Source organism: Podarcis cretensis, assembly GCF_951804945.1.
Source record: "Podarcis cretensis genome assembly, chromosome: 15".
Classification (NCBI taxonomy): Eukaryota; Metazoa; Chordata; class Lepidosauria; order Squamata; family Lacertidae; genus Podarcis; species Podarcis cretensis.
Genome location: NC_137185.1, coordinates 3,226,244 through 3,249,442, shown reverse-complemented (window position 1 = coordinate 3,249,442; position 23,199 = coordinate 3,226,244). Strand labels below are relative to the sequence as shown.

General features: G+C 48.9%; 1 protein-coding gene across 3 annotated transcripts; it reads right to left on the bottom strand.

Moving 5' to 3' along the window:
• Positions 1–22,961, bottom strand: TRPV1 (transient receptor potential cation channel subfamily V member 1). 3 transcript variants are annotated; one of them, XM_079955524.1, is made up of 17 exons: positions 22,239–22,961; positions 20,617–20,798; positions 17,887–18,039; positions 17,640–17,780; positions 17,071–17,369; positions 14,480–14,656; positions 13,477–13,641; positions 11,143–11,238; positions 10,314–10,384; positions 9,433–9,598; positions 9,230–9,296; positions 8,087–8,261; positions 5,062–5,194; positions 4,329–4,456; positions 2,253–2,371; positions 1,263–1,470; positions 1–561 (listed from the first exon to the last, which is right to left on the bottom strand). In XM_079955524.1, exons 1-17 carry the CDS (start codon positions 22,526–22,528, stop codon positions 549–551), a joined length of 2,583 nt encoding a protein of 860 aa, XP_079811650.1. In that variant the 5' UTR covers positions 22,529–22,961; the 3' UTR covers positions 1–548. The 3 variants fall into 3 exon arrangements, 2 of the variants coding, with proteins under 2 accessions (XP_079811650.1, XP_079811651.1); XM_079955525.1 differs by having other exon boundaries at positions 1–1,392; XR_013833499.1 differs by lacking the exon at positions 1–561 and having other exon boundaries at positions 1,329–1,577; positions 1,916–2,371.
• Positions 22,962–23,199: the final 238 nt, after the last annotated feature.

Sequence of the window (23,199 nt, the reverse complement as noted above, 5' to 3'; positions counted from 1 at the left end):
TAATAATAATATCATTGCTGAAATGTATTGAATTGGATTACATCATGGAGGATAAGCTACTGGCCATGGTGGTTATGTGAAACCTCCTTGTTCAGAGGCAGTCTGTCCCTCAATATTTGTTGCTGGGGAACAAGGTCTGATGCCTTCATGTGCCGCTTGCAGATTGCCCTAGAGGAAGCTGGGTGAGCCCTGTAGGAAACAGGATGTTGGACCAGATGGGCCTTTGGTCTGATCCATCAGGGCTCTTCTTATGTGGGGGAAGAACTTAAATATGCAACACCTTCCTCCCCAGCAAAAATTCTGTGATTAGACATAATTGATCAGACAAGCCTCCACTTTCAAAGGCAGTCTACCCCCAAAAGCCAGTGTCCATGGCACACAATAAGAGAGGCCTGTTGGACGCTTGTTTAACATCTCTCTCTCTCTCTCTCTCTCTCTCTCTCTCTCTCTCTCTCACACACACACACACACACACATTTTTTGCCACAACATAACAGAAGATTTCGGGAGGGGGGGGATTCTTCCACTGATTCAGCAGCTTCCCCAAATCATAAGACAGGGCTGTAAATGAAACAAACAGAAGTGTACAATTAGAATAATTTTAAGGGGTTCCCCCCCCTCTGCCCCCACCCAGGATCAAAATAAGTATACATTTTTAATGTGCCATTTAAATCCACCTGAACGTAGGGAGCTTAATTGAACTCGAGATGGGAAAAACGAGAAACGGAGATAAACCACCTTAACCCAGTATTGCCTACTCTGGCTGGCAGCAGCCCTCCAAGGTTCCTGCATTACAGGGGGTTGGACTAGATGACCCCTTGGGATCCCTCCCAACTCTACAGTTCTATGACTCTAGGGTCTCACGCAGAGAAGGATCCTTGCCAGGGAGGTAGGGCACAAATCCTCAGTTTCTCCCAGTTTCTCATTTTTAAAGTTCAGATAGAGAGGCCTGGGAGGCCATATCTGGACCCTGGTGGAGATTCTCCATCTCTACCCTAAATATATTAGGAGACTCAGCTTGCAATTTTTTAAAAAACATTTTGGGGTATTGTATTCAGCAACCAGCAACCTGTTGCCCTGAAATCAGGCCCCATGGAGAGAAGGTATTTGGCCCACTGTTTGCCTGCGTCCTTCTAATGATTAAAAAGGCACCTTTTGCCCACATCTAATTTCCTCGCTACAACACACCCATTTATGGGCCGTGGCTTCTAGAATTAAAAACCTTGCAGAAGATGATGAGAGACCAAAAAAAGTGGACAAACTTGGGGAGAGATTTCTTCCGGGGGCCTTGCTCTTCTGAATCCGCACCGTCTTCCGAAATGGGCTTGAGCGACCCTTCTCGTTTTCCATCTCTCCGGATTGGGACCAATGTCTTCCAGTTTTTCCCTGAAACTGACACGGGGATTGGCTTTTGTTTCGATTTGACACTTGCGCACCGATTTTCCAGAAACGTGGCTGAGCTCAGTGCAGCTGGCAGTGGCATTTAAAAAGAACAACATATGAACAGCACACAGTTTCTCCGGCTCCACCTCTTACCTCCCAGTTTTCCTTGCAGAGATACCTACCTTTATACAGTGCTGCCCCGCAAGATGAACGCCTCGCAAGACGGAAAACCCGCTAGACGAAAGGGTTTTCCGTTTTGGAGGCGCTTCGCAAAACGAATTTCCCTATGGGCTTGCTTCGCAAGACGAAAATGTCTTGCGAGTTCCTGCGGGGTTTTTTCCCTCCCCCCCCCTTTTCCTAAGCCGCTAAGCCGCTTATCAGCTGATCCGCTGATAAGCTGCTTAACAGCAGATCGCTAAAAGCCGCTAAACCGCTAAGCTGTCAATGGGCTTGCTTCGCAAGACGAAAAAATAGCTATACGAAGAGCCTCACGGAACGGATTAATTTCGTCTTGCGAGGCACCACTGTATACTTCCCCCCCTCACACCAATAGCCTTTCTCTCCACCCACCCCCCACAAGACCAACAATAAAAAGCAGTGTACAGCACCCGTTTACTAGTTTCTGCCAGCCATACCCTTCTCTAGGAAACTCCATTCCATTCTCTCCCCCCCCACTCCACCTAGTTTTCTGTCCCTCCCACAGCATTCTGTGCACACTGAGCATGCTCAGTCCACACCAGGTAGTTCCTTGGGGTCCCCTCACCACACAGAACATCAACTGGGTAACACCTGGGCTCCATTCACTCTGAAAAAACGAACTGTTTGCAAAAGGCTCCCACCGCCCAGTCACAAGGAATGTATTTCCTCACCTCTCCCATACTTGAAAGAAAAGCTCAGGTTCCGTTTCAGCTCCTCGCTGTATCCACCAGGGTCTTCGTTGATGATGCCCAGATTGGTGTTCCATGTGGACCAGTTCACCTCATCCACCCTGTTCAGGAGAAGCAAACATGGTCAGGTCTCCCCCTAGCAGCAACACAATTGGGGAGGGAATGTGGGGGGCAGCCCAGCTCCAAGACTGCTACTTCTTTTTTTGACAGAACAGGAGCAATTACATCATCCACCAGGGGAACTGATGGACCTTCCATGATACGGCAATGAGGAATGGGGTGATAATGAGGCTATCAAGCTTTTTTGGGACGGATGAGCATGGCATAAACCAGGGAATGAGGAAAACAAATCCAGGCCTAGGCTGGATACAGCTTTCCTTTCCTTTGATGGAGTCCCTGCTTCATGCTAGTGGTTCACATGTTTGGCTTTCTAATTACAGTGGTGCCTCGCAAGACGAAATTAATCCGTTCCGTGAGGCTCTTCGTATAGCGGTTTTTTCGTCTTGCGAAGCAAGCCCATTGACAGCTTAGCGGATTAGCGCTATTAGCGGTTTAGCGGCTTTTAGCGGATCAGCTGATAAGCGGCTTAGGGCTTAGGAAAAGGGGGGGAAAGGGGGGGAAACCCCGCAGGAACTCGCAAGACATTTTCGTCTTGCGAAGCAAGCCCATAGGGAAATTCGTTTTGCGAAGCGCCTCCAAAACGGAAAACCCTTTCGTCTAGCGGGTTTTCCATCTTGCGAGGCGTTCGTCTTGCGGGGCACCACTGTAAAGGCTAAACGTTGCATTTCAGCTGGCGGAAGATCTTTTGTTGAAGCGCAAATGTGTTTTACAAGGGCATTTGCTCCCAGGAAACTAGGATTGTAGTGATGCTGGTCCAAATCAGTTGGGTACTATGTTAGGCAAATGTACTACAGTGGTACCTCAGGTTACATACGCTTCAGGTTACATATGCTTCAGGTTACAGACTCCGCTAACCCAGAAATAGTACCTCGGGTTAAGAACTTTGCTTCAGGATGAGAACAGAAATCGTGCTCCGGCGGCAGTGGGAGGCCTCATTAGCTAAAGTGGTGCTTCAGGTTAAGAACAGACCTCTGGAACGAATTAAGTACTTAACCCGAGGTACCACTGTATAGAAGTGAGAGCTGGACCATAAAGAAGGCTGATGGCCGAAGAATTGATGCTTTTGAATTCTGGTGCTGGAGGAGACTCTTGAGAGTCCCATGGACTGCAAGAAGATCAAACCTCTCCATTCTGAAGGAAATCAGCCCTGAGTGCTCACTGGAAGGACAGATCCTGAAGCTGAGGCTCCAAGACTTTGGCCACCTCATGAGAAGAGAGGATTCCCTGGAAAAGACCCTGATGCTGGGAAAGATGGAGGGCACAAGGAGAAGGGGACGACGGAGGACGAGATGGCTGGGCAGTGTTCTCGAAGCTACGAACATGAGTCTGACCAAACTGCGGGAGGCAGTGGAAGACAGGAGTGCCTGGCGTGCTCTGGTCCAGGGGGTCACGAAGAGTCGGACACAACTAAATGACTAAACAACAACAACAACCACTGTATACACTTTTTGGCTATCTGTGTGTAAATATACAAATAACACAGCTGCCTGCAATTTATTTTTTTATTTTTTTTATGCTGTTTGGAGAGGGGTTGGCAACAGAACCTCCTTGAGGATGCAGCTAGGCAGGATATGTCTCTCAAGATGAGCTTCAAAATTTACTGCTACACCGTCACTTCCTGTTACCATTACCTAACAGATTGCTACAACCCAGAACAGTGTAAACATGTGACTCCAAGTATTTCAAGCAAGCAAGGAATTCTGGGGAATACAAAAGGGTGACTTGCCAGCTGACCAGAGCTGTGATGAGGGCTGACAACTTCTGCACACCCAGTCCCTGAAAAGCTTCAAAAGTTCTCACCTGTCGCTGGCCACAATTTTGCAGCCTGAGAATGGGACCACAGAATTGGCAGGTGGTGGGTGGGCAGGTTTTGGCTTGGCCTGACAGCCTCTATTTCCTTGTCACCCCAAGGCGTACAGAGAGGGGAACCAGAATTACCTAAAGCACCAACGGTAATCGTTTTTCCCGTCCGGAGTAGTCCCCACCAGAACTTGTTTCCCAGATCGGAAGGAGTTGACAATGCAGTTCCAATAGCTGTTCTCGATGTTCAAGATGGTGATGGCTCTCTGGGTGGAAATATATATATATATATCTCAGTTGGTAGAGCCTGAGACTCTTAATTCCTGTGTTTTCCAGAGCCTCCCGACCCTAACCCAGAGTTGGCTGAATTCACTCAGCAAAGACACACCGAGGCCGAGACGCTGAGCATAATAATAATAATAATAATAATAATAATAATAATAATAATAATAAGTTATTATTTATACCCCGCCCATCCGGCTGAGTTTCCCCAGCTACTCTGGGTGGCTTCCAATCAAGTGTTAAAAACAATACAGCATTAAATATTAAAAACTTCGCTAAACAGGGCTGCCTTCAGATGTCTTCTAAAAAGAAGATAGCTGCTTATTTCCTTCACATCTGAAGGGAGGGCGTTCCACAGGGCGGGTGCCACTACCGAGAAGGCCCTCTGCCTGGTTCCCTGTAGCTTTGCTTCTCGCAATGAGGGAACTGCCAGAAGGCCCTCGGCGCTGGACCTCAGTGTCCGGGCTGAATGATGGGGTGGAGACGCTCCTTCAGGTCTACTGGGCCAAGGCCGTTTAGGACTTTAAATGTCAGCACCAACACTTTGCATTGTGCTCGGAAACGTACTGGGAGCCAATGCCAGACTCACCTGGAGCTTCCAAATGCTTTTGCTCTCCTGAGAAATCTTGTTGACCGTTTCTCCCATCAGGGCGATGAGCATGTTGAGGAGGAGGATGTACGTGACTATGACGTAAGTCACCAACAGGATGATGAAGACTGACCTGAAGCGTGGGGAACTAAAGGTAGTGAAACTAATGGCAAAATTAGGAAATACAGGTAACTGTGTGAATGCACTGGGCAAATAGGTCCACAAGAAAGATAGACAGAGAGAGAGGAAGGGAGGGAGTTCAGAACAGCACGTTTTATACTTATAAATCACAAGGATCTCCTGTAAGTTAAAGGTTTGATGTCCATAGTTTGTAATTTGGTTGAAATGATGAAAAAGAATTGATGATGATTTAGGGTGTATACGGAAATAGGAACAGCACTCTTAATTACAGTGGTACCTCGGGTTACAGACGCTTCAGGTTACAGACTCCGCTAACCCAGAAATAGTACCTCAGGTTAAGAACTTTATCTCAAGATGAGAACAGAAATCGTGCGGCGTCAGTGGGAGGCACCATTAGCTAAAGTGGTACCTCAGGTTAAGAACAGTTTCAGGTTAAGAATGGACCTCCAGAACAAATTAAGTTCTTAACCCGAGGTACCACTGTATTATAAATTGTAAGAGTTTCCTATAACTTCAGTAGTTATTCTTTACAATTTGGGGCAACTGATGCAAATAAATTGGTTATATCAATTACTATTGCTACTACTACCACTACTCAGATGTGCCCTTTACCAGCGGGTCCCAGGGCGGCTTACAACAGTTTAAAATTCAGTATTAAAAACATTAAAAAAAACAAAACAACCACAGGAATAGGTTGGATCCTGAAACGCATCTCTCAAGTGTCAAATGCTGGATGCATGTATGTGGAGAGGGAGTTATGCAGCTTAGGGGCTGCCACAAAGAATGCCTCACCTGCGCCACCGCCTCTGAAGAATTAAGGATGTATTTACTCTCTTGGGAGATTTCCCCCCAGGTTTTAATGATTTTGTCAGGGAACTGCCATCGGAGCTCAGGGTGGTGGAGAGGCTCTCAGATGCTGGGAGACCCTCGGATGCTGAGGAGGGAACCAGCAGGGGGAGAGGGAGAGTTTCCGCTGAAGAAGGAGGGAAGGAGGAGACAGCGTCGGAGGTGAGGCTCAGAGACGCTTCAAGCGAGACCAGTGATGAGAGCTCAGGACCTCCCCTTGGAAAGCCCACTCTGCGCAGAAAGCTGTCGCGCAGGGAATCAAGGAGGAGACTTTCTGTCAAAGAACTCTTATGTTGGAAGAAATTCAGGAAACGCCCACTGACGGATTCTGCCAGTGATTAAGGCAGCCACACACTTATGGCTGTCCAGTTAGGGAGAGTTTAAAACTAACTACAAAACTGGGAGCGTTTTAGCGCTTACGCACAAGCAACCCCTTATCCCATTACAGATTTATATTAACTTTTTGCAATTGTACGCATTCTTATCAGAACATAAGAAGAGCCTGCTGGATCAGGCCAGTGGCCTAGCCAGCCCAGCATCTTGTTCTGAGAGTGGCCAACCAGGTGCCTGTGGGGAAACTAGCACACAGGATTCGAACACAAGAGCAGCCATCTTCCCTCCTGCGGTTTCCAGCCACTGGCATTCAGAAGCATTGCTGCCTTCAGCTGTGGAGGAAGAGAAGAGCCTTCATGGCTAGTAGCAATCGATAGTCTCTCCTCCATGAATTTGTCTAATCCTCTTTCAAAGCCTACAAGTGGTGAAGGTCCTGTGTGAGTGTCTGGAGGCAGTTGGAGGATGGATGGCTGCTAACAGATTGAAGTTGAATCCTGACAAGACAGAAGTGCTGTTTTGGGGGGACAGGAGACGGGCAGGTGTGGAGGATTCCCTGGTCCTGAATGGGGTCACTGTGCCCCTGAAGGATCAGGCGCACAGCCTGGGAGTCATTCTGGACTCACAGCTGTCCAAGGAGGCACAGGTCAAATCTGTATCCAGGGCAGCTGTCTACCAGCTCTATCTGGTATGCAGGCTGAGACCCCACCTGCCCGCAGACTGTCTCACCAGAGTGGTGCATGCTCTAGTTACCTCCTGCTTGGACTACTGCAACACGCTCTATGTGGGGCTACCTTTGAAGGTGACCTGGAAACTGCAACCAATCCAGAATGTGGCAGCTAGACTGGTGACTGGGAGCCGGCGCCGAGACCACATAACACCGGTCCTGAAAGACCTACATTGGCTCCCAGTACGTTTCCAAGCACAATTCAAAGTGTTGGTGCTGACCTTTAAAGCCCTAAATGGCCTTGGCCCAGTAGACCTGAAGGAGCGTCTCCACCCCATCATCCAGCCTGGACACTGAGGTCCAGCTCCAAGGGCCTTCTGGCGGTTCCCTCATTGCGAGAAGCAAAGCTACAGGGAACCAGGCAGAGGGCCTTCTCGGTAGTGGCGGCCGCCCTGTGAAACGCCCTCCCACCAGATGTGAAAGAGAACAACTACCAGACTTTTAGAAGACATCTGAAGGCAGCCCTGTTTAGGGAAGCTTTCAATGTTTGATGCATTACTGTATTTTAATATTCTGTTGGAAGCCGCCCAGAGTGGCTGGGGAAGCCCAGCCAGATGGGTGGGGTATAAATAATAAATTATTATTACTACTACTACTACTACTACTACTACTACTATTATTATTATTATTATTATTATTATTATTATTACAGGTTGGTGGGCATCCCTGCTTCCTCCGGGAGCGAGTTCCATAATTTCACTCTGTGTTGTGTGAAAAAGTGCTTCCTTTTATCTCTCCTCACTCTTCCAACATTCAGCTTCACTGGACGCCCCTTTTCTCTAAACTAAAAAGTCCCAAAGTCTGCAACCTTTCCTCCAAAGGTGAGTTTGCTCCACCCCCTAGACCATCTCGGTCGAACCTTTTCCATCTCTACAATATCCTGTCTGAGACGAGGAGGCCAGAACCGTTCACATAAGTCTTAAAATGTCAGAACAAAATAGTCTACATGCGTTAAAAGAAAAGGGGAGTGGGGAGGCAAACCTAAAGTGGTAACTGTCCGTGAACTCCAAATCTCCCATCCCAATCGTGAACTTGAAAAGTTCTAGGCAGGTGGAGTAGAAGTTGTTGTAAGAGGGGCGGCACTTTGCTTGACAGGTACTGTGAGTTTGGTTCTGTGCCAGCAGCTCGTCGTCGTCCTCAATGAGGGTCACGACAGCTAGGGAACGAGGAAGTAACCAATTCAGTTCACATTCCAAGGCAAAAGTACTTAATCCACATTTTGCAAAGCAATTCGCCAACCGCAACGCAGCCGGCTTTCGGAATCGTCCCTTGCAATGCAGTTCTTCAGCAAAGCATTGTGTTCAAAATCACACTTACTGAGGGGGAAGCAGGCATAAAAACACATATATTAGTGAAAAGGAATTAGATTAGGTGGAGTGGGAATTGCTTTGCAAAAAGCCAAAAAGTATAATTAGGCAAAAACTGCATATACAAATTGCGTATTAAGTGGTTTTTTTAATATCTGTTTTTATTGATACTTATCCAAAGATATGCAAAAGTTCATGCCCGTTACAAAGTATCTTTTTATAATGCACCAGAATAAAATAAATACTTTAAAAATCTAATCTAAACAGGAACAAGAGCAAAAAGAATAAAAAGGGGGTGGGGGGTGGGAAGGAAAAGAAATGAGAGGGAGAAAAGAGAAAGGGAAAAGAAAATAGAAAAATATATTTTTTAAAAAAGGATTGTGTATCAGGCGAAATCTGCACTGATTTAAAAATAATAATTGCAAACTGATGGGGAATGTGAAGAAGGGAACTGAAGAGTGAGAAGAATGATAAATGGACAAATTTGCCTCTACTTATTTATTTAATTGGGCATATTTCACTGTTTGGTGCATGGAATGTGGGAGGCTGCTCTCTTTGGGGACATCAGTCATTTCTCCTTGGTGACTGGGATGTTCTGAGAACAGTGCAAATGTCACTTCGGTCTCTGGGGAAATCAGGAACTGGAAAAACCTTGCTGATCTACTTGCAAATTGTACTGGTAGATCCCAAGCCTGTTTCTCCCCCACCTCCGAACTAACCCACCCAGCTTTTGGAGCACCAGGACACGTCCGTAGTTGTTCGCTTTCGTCCTCTCTCCAACCCCACCAAAAAGAATCCAAAACAGTCACTCTGTTACCTGTTGAAAATCCCAAATGGAAAAGGAGGTAGACCACGATGAAACGACACAGGTCTCTCAGCATCATCTGCAAAAAAGAGGTGGAGGGGTGGGTGGGAAGAGAGAACCAGGACCCAACTGGATGAGGGTGGGCTCATGCAGTGAACCCTTCACCCCAAGGGACTAGCCTCTGCTACCCATTGCCCCTTTTATCCCAGACTGACCTTCTCCAGCATGACTGAGTAAATCCCCATCTGCTGGAAGCCACGAGTGTAATAGAGCAGGTTGGTCCAGCCCAGGGCCAAGGCGAAGACCATGAGGATGACATAGAGTTCTTGCTTGCTGAAGTACAGGATCGCTGAGCCCAGGATCAGGACAGAGTGGATGAAGCTGAGTGGGCAACAGGAGGAATCAAGCTTCCTGGCTGCATAGGGGATTTGATCCCTGGTCTTCCTAGTGCAACACTCTAACCACTACACCACACTGCCACTCACTTTAAAACACATAAAAGGGATGTCTACTGTTGGTTCAATGAAAAAATTGGCATAAAGAAATGAGAATTCCCTGGATGCCAAGTTCCAGGTGCTCTTTGGTGAGTGAATCCCAGCAGAGATTTAAAATCCCCAAACATGCAGCAAAGTAAAGTGTGGAAATACAATCTGTTAGACCTTTACAATATGTCGTTGAGAGTTCCCAAACTGCCCCCAGCATAGGAAAAGACCACATGTTTGGTAAGTTAAAAACTGGTTTACTTTACAAACCCTTCAAAGGTCAGCTTCATGCTGTTTTCCATACATCAGAAAAGTTTCATAGGCAGATAAAACTTGGCCAAGTGGTGAAAGTTCCCAAATTATTTGCATGGAAACTCAAGAGAGGCTTGTAAGAGCCATGTGGTCTGAGCTGCAGCAACCACCTCAAAATCTCTTAACATGCTAAGCTTCTCAGGTAGATTGGGAGGAGAAGAAAGGCTTAGTTACCTTGTTACTCCCAAGGTGAGGGACAATGCTAAACCTGACAGGACAGCTTACTCTATGGAATTAACCCCTTCATGTGTTAATTAGACGTAAGCATGTTGGTTATATAAGGCTGGTTATATCACACTTACAAGAGAAGTTCACTGTAGCTGTTCGTAAAGATTGCTTTCAGGGATGGCTGTCTCTGCTTAAAATACTTGATCTAAAAAAAAGGCAGGAGAATAAATAGAGGTTGGTGTAAAAAGGGCTTCAGTCCAACAAAAACCTGTAAAGTCTTTTACCGCCACCGCCCCTCACACAGACACACAATAAAATGACCTACCCTAACCCAGACAGCATGCAAAGGATGTGCACCAGTGAGCCACACTCCCTTCCTAATGTATTGCTGAATGATAAAGGACAAGAAATTCATCCAGAGAGATGATACACTGTCTTCCCAGTAGATTGGGATTGGAGCCTTAACCATGAAACTCACTTAATGGCCTTAGACTAACACGAGAACAGGGCCTTCTCTGCAGTGGCTCCCTGTCTCTGGAATGCTCTCCCATGGCTGAATATAGGACCACAAGCCACAGATATAGTTTGTGTAAAATATGGACAAATAGGAGTGCTACCCCCTGGGCTCAGCTCCCAGTGCGGCAGAACCAGTTGCGCTGCCCTAGAACCAAGGGAGGAAGTTGGTCTTTCCTACTTCCTTTTCCAGTTCTATGGGATTTCAAAGGTTCGGATGAATCAGGATCTGACCTTTACCCAGATTCCTTGGGAAAGTGAAGCATTTGTGCGTTTGTATGTGAGCACTTTCTCTGTTCCTGTCTCTCAGTGCAGGGCGGCAGATCTGGGGGAGGGGAGAGAGCAGTGACCAGAGGGGGTGGTCCCACAGCACACGCTAAAAAAATGCACATGTTCCCCCGGGACCTAAGCCCTTTGCCCACCCGTAAGAGACTCTGGCGAAGTTCTTACCCCTCTGAAGAAGAAATAGGCACCCCCCAACACACTCAGGATCTCTCCGGTGACTCGGAAATACTCGTTGGTCGTGTAATTAAAGGCGAACGGGGGCTGTGGATGAGAAGGGTGCAACTTTAGAGAGTCAAAACCCGGAGCCCGGCTGTGAATTAGGAATGAGTGCATAGCTGTCAACTGTCCCTTATTTGGCGGGAAACTCCCTTATCCCAGCGCCGTGTCCCGCTGCTGTCCTGGATTGATGATGTCCCTTAAATTTCCCGGGTTTCATGCTCGCCCGGCTCGAGAGGGAAGCAGCGGCTCAGGGTCCTCTGCCTCGAGAGAGCGTATGCACGAACTGCCCGTCTCCGTCTCTCCCTTTTCCCCCTCAGGGGCGCGTCGTGAGGAGACGGGTGGCGGCGGGCAGGCGGGCAGCCCCTCTCTTGCAAGACTTCCACCGCGCTGCCAGGGGAAGCCGGAGGCAGCAGCGGCGGCTGAGGAGGCGGCCTGAGGGAGGAGGAAGAGGAGGGGATGGGGAGGGATGCAGAAGGGTGGCGCTTCAGCGGCCGCCACCGCGCCGCAGCTGCCTCATGCTGGGCTCCTCTCGGGCGGGGAAGGGATGATGGAACTCATAAGCTAAGCAAAATCCCTTATTTTGGCTGCTGATCCCTTATTTTCAAGGCTGCTGGTCCCTTATTTTCAAATCTGTAAGTTGACAGCTATGTGAGTGTGTTGTAACAGGAGTGGCTAATTTGGGGGGGGGGGAGTAGGCACATTTGCCCTTGGCCAGCCCTCTAAAGGTGAAACGCCAGCAGTGACTGTGGTCACCTCACACTCTCCCACGCTCACTGGACGTACAGGACTCACAAATGACACAACCATCCCGCCTTCCTCAGCTGATCTGTGCATATCAGCTCTGGAGAGGGAGCTACTGCCCCCTCTCCTTGCTAATAAAATAAGTGATCTGATGAGTGGGTGTGTGGTTTGCAACCCCAACAGAGCCCAAGGCAGAGCAGAGAGGTTTAACCACTTCTCTGCCCACCCCATTTTTATTTTTATTTAAATGCAAAAATGGGGGAGATCTTTGGAGAGGGGGAGAAAATTTTGCTGGGGTAGGATAATTGATCAGGCTCCTGAGCTGGAATATAGCCTCTCCCCGTCCCCGTCCTGTAGTATAATAACTGTAGGCTGTAATGAGTAAGGACCACTAAGCCAGGTGTATGTCCCACTGAACATATTCGTTCCCAAGATAACTCGCATAGGATCACACTACTGAATTACTGCATTGTTTTAGGAGACGTTAAATATGCGTAGTGCTTCAAGGAGACTTCCCCAACTCTGAGGTTGGTGAGGGTCTTATCTGGAGGGCCCCAAGTCTGGCTTAAGGAGCAATGCCAAAGCAAGATATCTCATCCCTGCCTACACCACGAGACTAGAGAGCCAGCATGGTGTAGTGGTTAAGAGCAGTGGACTCGTAATCTGGTGAACTGGGTTCGCTTCCCCGCTCCTCCACATGCAGCTGCTGGGTGACCTTGGGCTAGTCACACTTCTCTCTGAAGTCTCTCAGCCCCACTCACCTCACAGAGTGTTTGTTGCGGGGGAGAAAGGGAAAAGAGAACACAAAATGAGAGTCAGCGTGGTGTAGTGGTTAAGAGCGGTGGACTCGTAATCTGGTGAACCAGGTTCGCTTCCCCGCTCCTCCACATGCAGCTGCTGGGTGACCTTGGGCCAGTCACACTTCTCTGAAGTCTCTCAGCCCCACTCACCTCACAGAGTGTTTGTTGTGGGGGAGGAAGGGAAAGGAGATTGTTAGCTGCTTTGAGACTCCTTAGGGTAGTGATAAAGCGGGATATCAAATCCAAACGCTTCTTCTTCTTCTTCTAGCGACCTGGCACAAGACTTGTTATCCTGTATCAGCTTGAGGGAACTCGTGCAAGGTTTCAGAAGGATATAAGATCTTGAGGGGAAATCCTTATAAGGGGAGAGTGGCCCCCACCTGAAAAATAGCCCAATGATTACTGTGCAGCGCTGACTGATTCGGTGGGGGGGGGGTGGAAGCTGAGAGACAGAATGGAATGGAGTACCTGGGAAAGGGTGAGGCAGGCAGGCAGGCAGTGTGGTCAAGAGACCCTGTTTGACCATTTTCCTGCAGGTCCCACTTCTAAAGGAATAGCACACACGCCCCACACGCCCATTCCCACCTAACCTGACCCTGGGGCATTTCACAGCTCCATATCAGGAAGAAATTCAGCAGGGGAAGCAAACTCCAGGAACCTCAGGTATAGAAACCCCTTGCATAAGGGTTGGTATGAAAAAAGGAGAGCTAGAAACCCGAGAATCTCGAAGTTAAACCACCTCCCCGTGCTTTTTCGTTGGCCTGTAATAGGCGGCGACGGTGAGGATGACGATGTGGGCAGCGTAAATGAAGAAGTTGAAGTAGAAGAGGTGCTTGACGAATCGGTCCCATTTGTCCTGCAGGAGCTGGTTGAGAGGCTCCACCAACAGCATCTCGTGCCGGTTCTGGAAGGGGGAAGGAAAGCAGACCGGTAGGGTGGGAGGCCAACAGCAGGTGGTGCCAGAGCCAGTGAAAGGGAGTGCCAAGCGCTAGGCTGGTTGTAAGTCAGATGACGGGCAGGTGGGAGCTAGCTGCCCCTGCTGCACTTTAATAGACCAGTCTCCCCACCGGAAGAAAACCAAGGGCAGAGTGGAAATTAAAAGGGCAAAAGGACTGCGATCAAAAATAAAAATGGCTGATTTTGCAAAGTAGTTCTCCAGCAGAGTAAGGGTTATAGCTGGGTAAAGTGTACATTCTATAGATGCATACAGTGGTACCTCGGGTTACATATGCTTCAGGTTACATACGCTTCAGGTTACAGACTCCGCTAACCCAGAAATAGTGCTTCAGGTTAAGAACTTTGCTTCAGGATAAGAACAGAAATCGGGCTCCGGTGGCGTGGTGGCAGTGGGAGGCCCCATTGGCTAAAGTGATGCTTCAGGTTAAGAACAGTTTCAGGTTAAGAAAAGACCTCCGGAACAAATTAAGTACTTAAACCGAGGTACCACTGTATGTGGAAATAAAATACCAAAATGCATTGCAAAAAAATTAAGCTAAGTTGGATAGAATTGTAGAGTTGGAAGGGACCCCTAGGGTCATTGAGTACGTTAGGAGAAATTCGCCCTGATGATGACAAATTTTCATTTGGGTATTTTAAAAAATATATATATTGCAAACTGGTGCGGACATGTGGAAACGGACTGTGGCAGATTGGCCCATCCCTAAACCTGACCTCACTGAGGGCCGTCAAAGAAGCCTCTAAGCTGTGGCGCTGGAGGCCAGGGAATCAGGCCTCAGACATACCGGCGTCTCGCTGCTGTAAGCGATGATCTCCAGGACTGAGTTCTTCTCACAGGTGTCGATGCTGGACAGGTCGTATAGCGACGAGTGAACAGGCCCATAAGCCCATTCTGTGAACTTCCGGGACAGGTGGCGACACTCCGGCTCCTTGATCTCCCGTCTCAGGATGTACGCAAAGACCTAGCCATGAGAACACAAGGAAAAAACCCACAGGGTCAGGCCCATCTAGAGGGCTCATCTGGCCCGGCATCCTGTTCTCACAGTGGTCATTATGGGATGCCCGCAAGCAGGACCTGGTGCAGCAGTAACTCTTCTTCCCACTTGTGATTCTCAGGAACAGAAATTGAGAGGCAGACTGCAGAGGGAGAACATAGCCATTGTAACCAGTAGCCACCGGCACCCTTGTCCTCCGTGTCTCGTCCTCTTTTAAAGTCATAGTTTAGCTATGCTCTATGTGAAGAAGCACTTTCTTTTCTCTGCCCTGAATATTTCAACACTCAGTTTCATGGGCTGCTAAGTCCTACTATTGTGAGAGAGGGAGAAGAACTTTTCTCTATCTGCTTTCTCCACTCTGCTGATAATTTTATACACTTCCACCTTAACTCCTCTTACTTGCCTTTTCTCTAAACTAAAGTGGCCCAGATGTGGTAACCTTTCCTTTCCTTTTTAAGCTTTGCAAGAGAAGCTTGATTTGGTCCGCCAAGGTTTGAGAGATAACAAATGCAAGTTGAATTCAGAACACAAATCTCCCCAAATGGAATTAAAAGCGGCAGAATTAAAGACTTCCTGTGAATCCCAAGTGCTGACTGGGGACAGGAGACTTCCTGTTGCCTCTCTGTATGATTTACTGTTTCTCCCTGGAATCAGATCATTCAGTCACTCTTGACTCAGAAGTGCCGCAATCTCAGGCGACGGCTGCATCCCTTCCTGAGTCACGGTTCCTCATATGCCTCCTTCGAAACCAGTGACCTCCCTCAGGGCTGAGTACTACCGGGGCTGTTGTTTTTATGTAGCTTTTAAAAAAACCAAACTATTTTTGAGAACTAGAATGGAATGCTTTCAGTTAGAAAACGTATGCCAACGGAAGCCTGGGCATCTCTGCCTTGCAACAACAAGGCGGGGCTATTATGCTATTAGCTACTATGCTATTAGGACGCAGGTGGCACTGTGGGTTAAACCACTGAGACTAGGACTTGCCGATCAGAAGGTCAGCGGTTCGAATCCCCGCGCCGGGGTGAGCTCCTGTTGCTCGGTCCCTGCTCCTGCCAACCTAGCAGTTCAAAAGCACATCAAAGTGCAAGTAGATAAATAGGTACCACTCTGGCGGGAAGGTAAACAGCGTTTCCGTGTACTGCTCTGTTTCGCCAGAAGCAGCTTAGTCATGCTGGCCACGTGACCTGGAAGCTGTACACCGGCTCCCTCGGCCAATAAAGCGAGATGAGCGCCGCAACCCCAGAGTTGGTCACGACTGGACCTAATTGTCAGGGGTCCCTTTACCTTTACCTTTACTATGCTATTAGCACCATTCTGCAGACGCAGGAGCCCAGACGGAAAGAACAGTGGCTGGCTTGAGACCGCCAAGTGAGTGCAGGGTGAGTTTCGAGCCACAGACACTGCAAAATGAGTCACAAAATCAGTGGCATAGCATGAGTTGCCAGCGGCCAGGGCAAGATCAGTATTTCACCTCCCCAAGACAAATATTACGCCCCCTGACACCTCCATGCAGTGCTGCTACTGCTGGACAGCGCTGCAGAGCAGCAGGGGGACGTGTATATCTCTTTGGGCTGCAGCGTCGCTGTCACCATGAATCTCGCCGCCCCCCGGCCTCCCCCACTGGGGGGGGGGTGTGCCACGTGGCTGAGAGATGCAAGGGCCCATCCTCTTCCAGCTCCTACTTGGCGTGCTGCCCAGGTGAGGCAGACGGGATGGAGAGCAGATCCGGTCAGGGCGGCAGCTACAGAGGCATGCCCCTCAACATTTTTGTGCCCAGGGCAATTGCCCCGATAGCCCCCCTCCCATGATGCGCAACTGACAAAATCAATCTAGCTCTCATCTCCAGATGGATTGCTGGTTGGTGTCACAGTGAGGGAACCTCCAGAAGGCCCTCGGAGTCGGACCTCAGTGTATGGGCTGAATGATGTGGGTGGAGACGTTCCTTCAGATATACTGGACCGAGGCCGTTTAGGGCTTTAAAGGTCAGCACCAACACTTTGAATTGTGCTTGGAAATGTACTGGGAGCCAATGCAGGTCTCTCAGGACCGGTGTTATGTGGTCTTGGTGGCCGCTCCCAGTCACCAGTCTAGCTGCCGCATTCTGGATTAGTTGTAGTTTCCGGGTCACCTTCAAAGGTAGCCCCACATAGAGCGCATTGCAGTAGTCCAAGCAGGAGATAACCAGAGCATGCACCACTCTGGCAAGACAGTCTGCAGGCAGGTAGGGTCTCAGCCTACGTACCAGATGGAGCTGGTGGACAGCTGCCCAGGACACAGAATTGACCTGCGCCTCCATGGACAGCTGTGAGTCCAAAATGACTTCCAAGCTGCGCACTGGGAATGAGTGTGCCTGATCATTTCAAGCAGCTCACACAACCTACCTGTATCTTCCCAGTCTTGGCCGCCAGGGTCAGCGGCGTCAGCCCCCTTCGGTTGGCGATATCTTCCAGCTTGAGGGTGGGGTTGAGCCTGGCTCCCAGGATGAGGATGTCGTTGTACATCTTGGTGACAAACTTGGTGTTGTCCTCCGTGTTGTCGGCGATCTCCACCAAAGCGTGGAGGACAGTGTTGCCTATGGAATCCTGGGCGGCAATGTTGGCCGGGTGGTAGGGGTTATCGAGAAGGTACTTCACGATGTTGAGCTGGTTTGTGCAGGCAGCCAAAGAGAGCGGCAGTTCACCTGGTGGGAACAATGATGGACCATCAGAGTCACATGAACATCAGAGTCACATAAAAACTTATCCTGCCAGGTGGAGAACTCGAGCTCAGGTTGTGGTTTCTACCCAAAACTTTAATGTTTGGATCCTCTTCCTCAGGCTCTCCTGACCCAGCTAGAAACCTTCCCAGCCCACGGGGTCCCTCCATGGGGGTCTTCTGTTGGCCTCTCCTTCTGGCTTGGCCAGCCCCCATCCAACTCAAGACCTAGGACCCTTCCAAAGACAGCGCCTACCAAAGTAAAACCCGGGCCTGCCGCTGATTTTCTGGAAGAACTCCCCGTGGGCTTTCGCGTGGACGTCAGCGCCGTTCCTGACCAGGAGGTCCACAAGGTACATGTTTCGTCTCTCGATGGCGATGTGCAGCGCGGTTTGGCCTGAAGAGGAGGCAGAAGCGTGAGATGGAAAGTCAATCTCCACCCTCTGCCTCTGTTAATAGCTCCATACACATGCCACCACCCACGGCAATCGCACACTCCTTACCCTTGTAGTAGCTGTCTGTGTACTCGGCATTCACAAACTCCTTCAGGTTGTCCGTCTTCTCCGCAATCTCCAGCAGGAGAGGGATGGTGTCGTTCCGGCCATTGTGGAGGTTCAGCATGGCTTTCAACAAGCATGTCTTCCCAGTATCCGGTTCTGGGGGAGGAAACACACAAAATTTATACATATTTAAAGGTAAAGGGACCCCTGTCCATTACGTCCAGTCGTGACCGACTCTGGGGTTGCGGCGCTCATCTCACTTTACTGGCCGAGGGAGCCGGCGTACAGCTTCCGGGTCATGTGGCCAGCATGACTAAGCCGCTTCTGGCGAACCAGAGCAGCGCATGGAAATGCCGTTTACCTTCCCGCCAGAGCGGTACCTATTTATCTACTTGCACTTTGATGTGCTTTCGAACTGCTTGGATGGCAGGAGCAGGGACCGAGCAACAGGAGCTCACCCCATTGTGGGGATTCGAACCGCTGACCTTCTGATTGGCAAGTCCTAGGCTCTGTGGTTTAACCCACAGAACCACCTGCATCCCAGCTTATACATATTTATTGTGTGTATATTCCACCTTTCCTCCAAGGAGCGACAAGGAGGCGTCCACAGCTCCCCTCCCCCTTTTATCGTCCCCACTAACCCTGCGAGGTAGGTAAGGCTGGAAGAGTGTGACGGGCCTACAATCACCCAGTGACCTTCATGGCCGAGTGGGGAGTTGAACTCTGGTTTCCCAGGTCCTAGTCCAGAACTCCAACCGCTGCACCACACTGGCAAGAACAGTGCAAAGGCACCCTTTAACTCCGGCATTTTGAGAAATGTTGGGGAAGATATAACAATGTAATGGGCTTTACCCATGGATCCTCCGACCTTACTGCTTTGATATGTAACTGCACTAACACAAGAAAAGGAATTGATATAGCATCTCTTGACTGCTGCCAGGTTTATTATCTGTCAATACTGGGGAATGGGTGGGGTGTAAGAAGAGAATGCCATCTATGAGGCAATGGATAACTAAACGCTAGGATGTAGTATGCAAAACTAAGTTCACACACACGGTTACAACCAGGGCAGGTGGATAGCAAGGTGATGTCTTTATGGAGAAATGAAGTCTCTTTATAACGTACTGGAGAAATAAAGAACAGGATAATATAAACCAGAGATGTGCAACCAGTCAACCACAATCGACAGGTAGATCCCCGGGAGTTTGTGGTCGATCGTGGGACCGATATCAATCGCTGGGTGAAAAAAGCTGTTGAATTAATGTCTCTGCCCCCTCTCTCTGTCCCTCCATTGCATCAAGTGTTTGGCGTCTGCTGCTGGCGAGTGGCATATTTTTATTGTAGCTCTTTTTTTTGGCATTTCCCTTTTAAAAAAGCTCAACAATCCTCCCCTTCCACCCCCCACGCTCCTCCTCCCTCCGATGACAATGAGTAGATCACTGCCTTTTTTTAATACTGGGAGTAGATCACAGACGCTTGGGAGTTGGAAATGCCTGATTGTAAACCAATTTGTGTTACTAGGAACCTTTTAACGTTGATCTATTGTGCTTGATTTTGATATGGAAATTTGCCCTGCTGTGTTCCATCTTAGATATCCCTTTTGCTATTATTTTTGGCCTTCGTTATTGCATTTTGTTATGCTCCGTTAAAAAAGATAAATTAAATTTTGAAAAATTGAAGGACGTTGGACTAAGATGACCCTTTGAGACCTCTCCAACTCTTCGCCCCCAAGATAGTCCCATTGATTCCCCGCTGTCCAGTTCCTCATTAAACACCTCAGCCCAGCCTGCTTAACTTTTTCCTCCCTACAGTGACGGAGTCCCTTTACGCCCCGTAGCTGATCGCTGATCGCTGATCGCTCCCACACAGGAGCCGAGATCCAGGCAAAATGGGAGCAAGCAGTGGAGGTGCATAATGAGGGTACTTTTCTGCAGGTCTGGCGCCAGAGGATGGCAAGATGTGGCAAGACGGGTCATGTGCCAAGACTCCCAAAAGCAGCAGAGGGCGCCCTTGCCATAACAGTGCTGACGTTGCCACTCTGCAAAATGTACCCAAGGAGATCAGATGCAGCCTGAGAGAATCTTAGCTTGCAGGTCCTTCCCCGTTCAAGGTTTAGAGGAAGGGGTCACAGAGGATGCCAGGCTCAAGATTTCCCGTGTGTGTGTGTGTGTGTGTGTGTGTGTGTAAATCCTGGAATCCGTACTGGACAGCAGAGGCCCAGGCAAAAAAAAACAGAAATTAGTTGTCAACCAGGCCTGTAAATCCGGAGCTGGGAACCTGAGTCCCAAATGCGGCCCTCCATACCTCTCTACCTGACCCTCAGGTCCCTGCTCAGGCCACACCCCTCATTGGCTCTGCTCCACCCCTTCCTTGAGTGTCTTTCCTTAGCTGGAAATTTGTCCTGTGACAATCCCTCTTGCTTGCCTAGATGGGTGGTGGCATAGCTGTCAACGTTTCCCTTTTTAAAAGGGAAATTCCCTTATTCCAAATAGGATTCCTCACAAGAAAAGGGAAAAGTTGACAGCTACGGGTGGTGGTGGTGTGTGTGTGGTCTGTGGCCCCTGGAAGCTTGCTTGGGAGGAAATGTGGCCCTCGGTCCAGTAAAGCTTCACTTACCCACTCATTGCTCTAAGTCTTGCTCGGTGCCTTCCAAGGAAATATCCTCCACGCTCTAAAAATGGCTTTCGCGTCCCAAACCCCGGAAGGGAGCAGTGGCGCACGATCCCCTCTTACCTTTGAACTCCTCATCCGTCAGGTTTTTCAGGGTCTCCAGGAGGTAGGTGAGCAGGTCGTCCAGCTCACTCGGATCCCCCTGGGCCACCGCGTCAAAGAGCCTCCTTCGGTCGTAGATCCTGAACGATTTCTCGGGGCGCACGCCCATGGAGGCTCCTCGGCGAGCCCCGCGATGGAGAAGTCTGCCACAAGGAAGGAGGGCTGTGGGTTAGTGGCTCCTCCTGGAGAGCAATGGCTCAGGCCACAAATATATCGCTCCCCCCCCTACACATGTACCACCATGGCAGCTTGAGGGCCACATTCACTTCTGGGTTACCTCCCAGGGACCACATGCCTTTGGTGGGCAGAGCAACACATGATGCCAATTTTACCTTTTTCTGGTGAGCTGGTTTCTAGACACCCACTCACACCTCTGTCTCTCTATGTGCGGGGGCAGGGGGGGAAGCTCAATAACTTTTGTGTCCGGATTTTCACCTTTTTGAAACATGGAAACCCTACCAGGGCCAGTTAAAGAGGCATTGAGAGCCTGAAGGTCTACAGGCTGACATGCATAGTTGAGAGGGCTTAGTTTATTTTTTTGGCTGTTCATGTTGGCAATGTTGCTTTATAAATGTTGACTTGTCAATCATATAGTTTTTTTAACTTGCTAACATCGTTTTGTATCATATCTGCTTCACAGATGATTTGTTAATTGTATGATATGATTTATACTGCATTCTGCTTTGTTGTATCCTGCTACAGTCAAACCTCAGCTCTCGAACGGCTCCGTTTTCGAACGTTTCGGCCCCCGAACACTGAAAACCAGCAAGTAAATGCTCCGGTTTCCGAACGTTCCTCGGAATTCAAACGTCCGACTCGGCTTCTGCTCAAGTGCAAGAAGCTCTTGCAACCAATCGGAAGCCGTGGCTTGGTTGTTGAACGTTTTGGAAGCCGAACGGTCTTCTGGAACGGATTCCGTTCGACAACCGAGGCTTGTTTGCAAGCTGCTTTGGGATTCCTTCAAATGAAAAGCAGCATAGAGCTATGAAAAAACAGATCAGGTCGAATCCTGGCAGCCAGGAACAAACACCACCTTCCTGGTCTTCCTTCCTCGGCTGGTGCCCTTCAATTCATATGTTACAGTAGTACCTCGAGTTAAGAACTTAATTCATTCTGGAGGTCCGTTCTTAACCTGAAACTGTTCTTAACCTGAGGTACCACTTTAGCTAATGGGGCCTCCCGCTGCTGCTGCACCACCGCTGCACGATTGAGATACAGTGGTACCTCAGGTTAAGAACTTAATTCGTTCAGGAGGTCCGTTCTTAATCTGAAATTGTTCTTAACCTGAAGCATCACTTTAGCTAATGGGCCTCCCTCGATTTCTGTTCTCATCCTGAAGCAAAGTTCTTAACCCGTTACTATTTCTGGGCTGGCGGAGTCTGTAACCTGAAGCGTATGTAACCTGAGGTACCACTGTACCACTGTATTTTGGAAAGTGCGAATTATGTAACTTCGTTTTGAAATCCGAACCAAATTGGAGTTCTTCTCCCTCCCTAGTCTTGCTACAGAGGGAGGGGGGTTAGGGGCAGGGCATCTTAAACCCCCCAGCATAACTCAAAGCCCCCCCTAAGGGACCCACTCACTTTGGAGAGTGGTTGCCACACCTCCCTCGCTCCAGGCTGAGGCTGAACTTCAGGATGGGGCTGGACACCATGTGGTCCATCTGGTAGAAGGAATCCATGGGAGCCGTGTCCTTGTCTCCGTCCCCAATCCCGAACCGTGCCCGCTTGGCAAAGATGCTGTGCTTGGTTGACCTGTTGCTGCCGGGGGTGCCTGCGCCCGACTCCTCGCCTTCCAAGTGGTCGTCCATCGATTCCGAATCCTCCAGGTCGGAGCTCCCCAACTTCCGCATTTTCCCCAGGATTCCAGACATGTTCCGGAGAACACGGCTGGGGGGAAGTGTTCCGACTCTCCCTGAAAGCTAAGGAAAACAAATAAAAAGGAAACTTATAATAGCCTGCTGGATCAGGCCCGCATCGCCCATCTGTTTTTTTTTTCCCTTTTCAATTTTTTTAATTAATTTTCAAAAATCCAAAACAGACAAACATACACACATACATCCTGTTTAAATCTTGGTAACATTATTAAGTGACTTCCTCAAATCCCCTTGGTTGAATTTCATGATTTATCCTTTTTCCAAAATCGATTTTCTCAAAAAATTAACCTGATCACTTAACATCTTTCATTCTTTCTAATTTAGCTTTAAACATCGTATCTTATCCTTACATATTTAAATCCTAAGCCTATCTATTATTTGCAAGCTTTTCCAATTAAGTTATCTTAACATATTTAGCTAATCGGTCTTTAAATTTCATCCGCATCGCCCCTCTGAGCTGCAAGAAGGGATCTGAGCACAAGAGCTCTTTCCCCCTTCCTGCAGTTTCAAGAAACTGGCATTTAGAAGCCCTGCTGCTTCCGATTGCGGACGCAGAACAACAGCCGTCATGACAAGCAGCCACCGACAGCCTTCTCTTCCTTGAATTTTTCTATTCTTCTTTTAAAGACATCCAGGTTAGTGGCCATCACTGTCTCCTGTATAGCTGT

What these genes read in the sequence shown, in the direction of transcription:
- TRPV1 (XM_079955524.1), bottom strand. Translation starts at nt 22,528, where the DNA reads ATGTCTGGAATCCTGGGGAAAATGCGGAAGTTGGGGAGCTCCGACCTG. An exon ending in ACGGACAGTTACCACTTTAG is followed by an intron (nt 5,195 to 8,086) that starts GTTTGCCTCCCC and finishes CCCACGCTTCAG; the next exon opens with GTCAGTCTTCATCATCCTGT. An exon ending in AAAGCATTTGGAAGCTCCAG is followed by an intron (nt 4,457 to 5,061) that starts GTGAGTCTGGCA and finishes ATTTCCACCCAG; the next exon opens with AGAGCCATCACCATCTTGAA.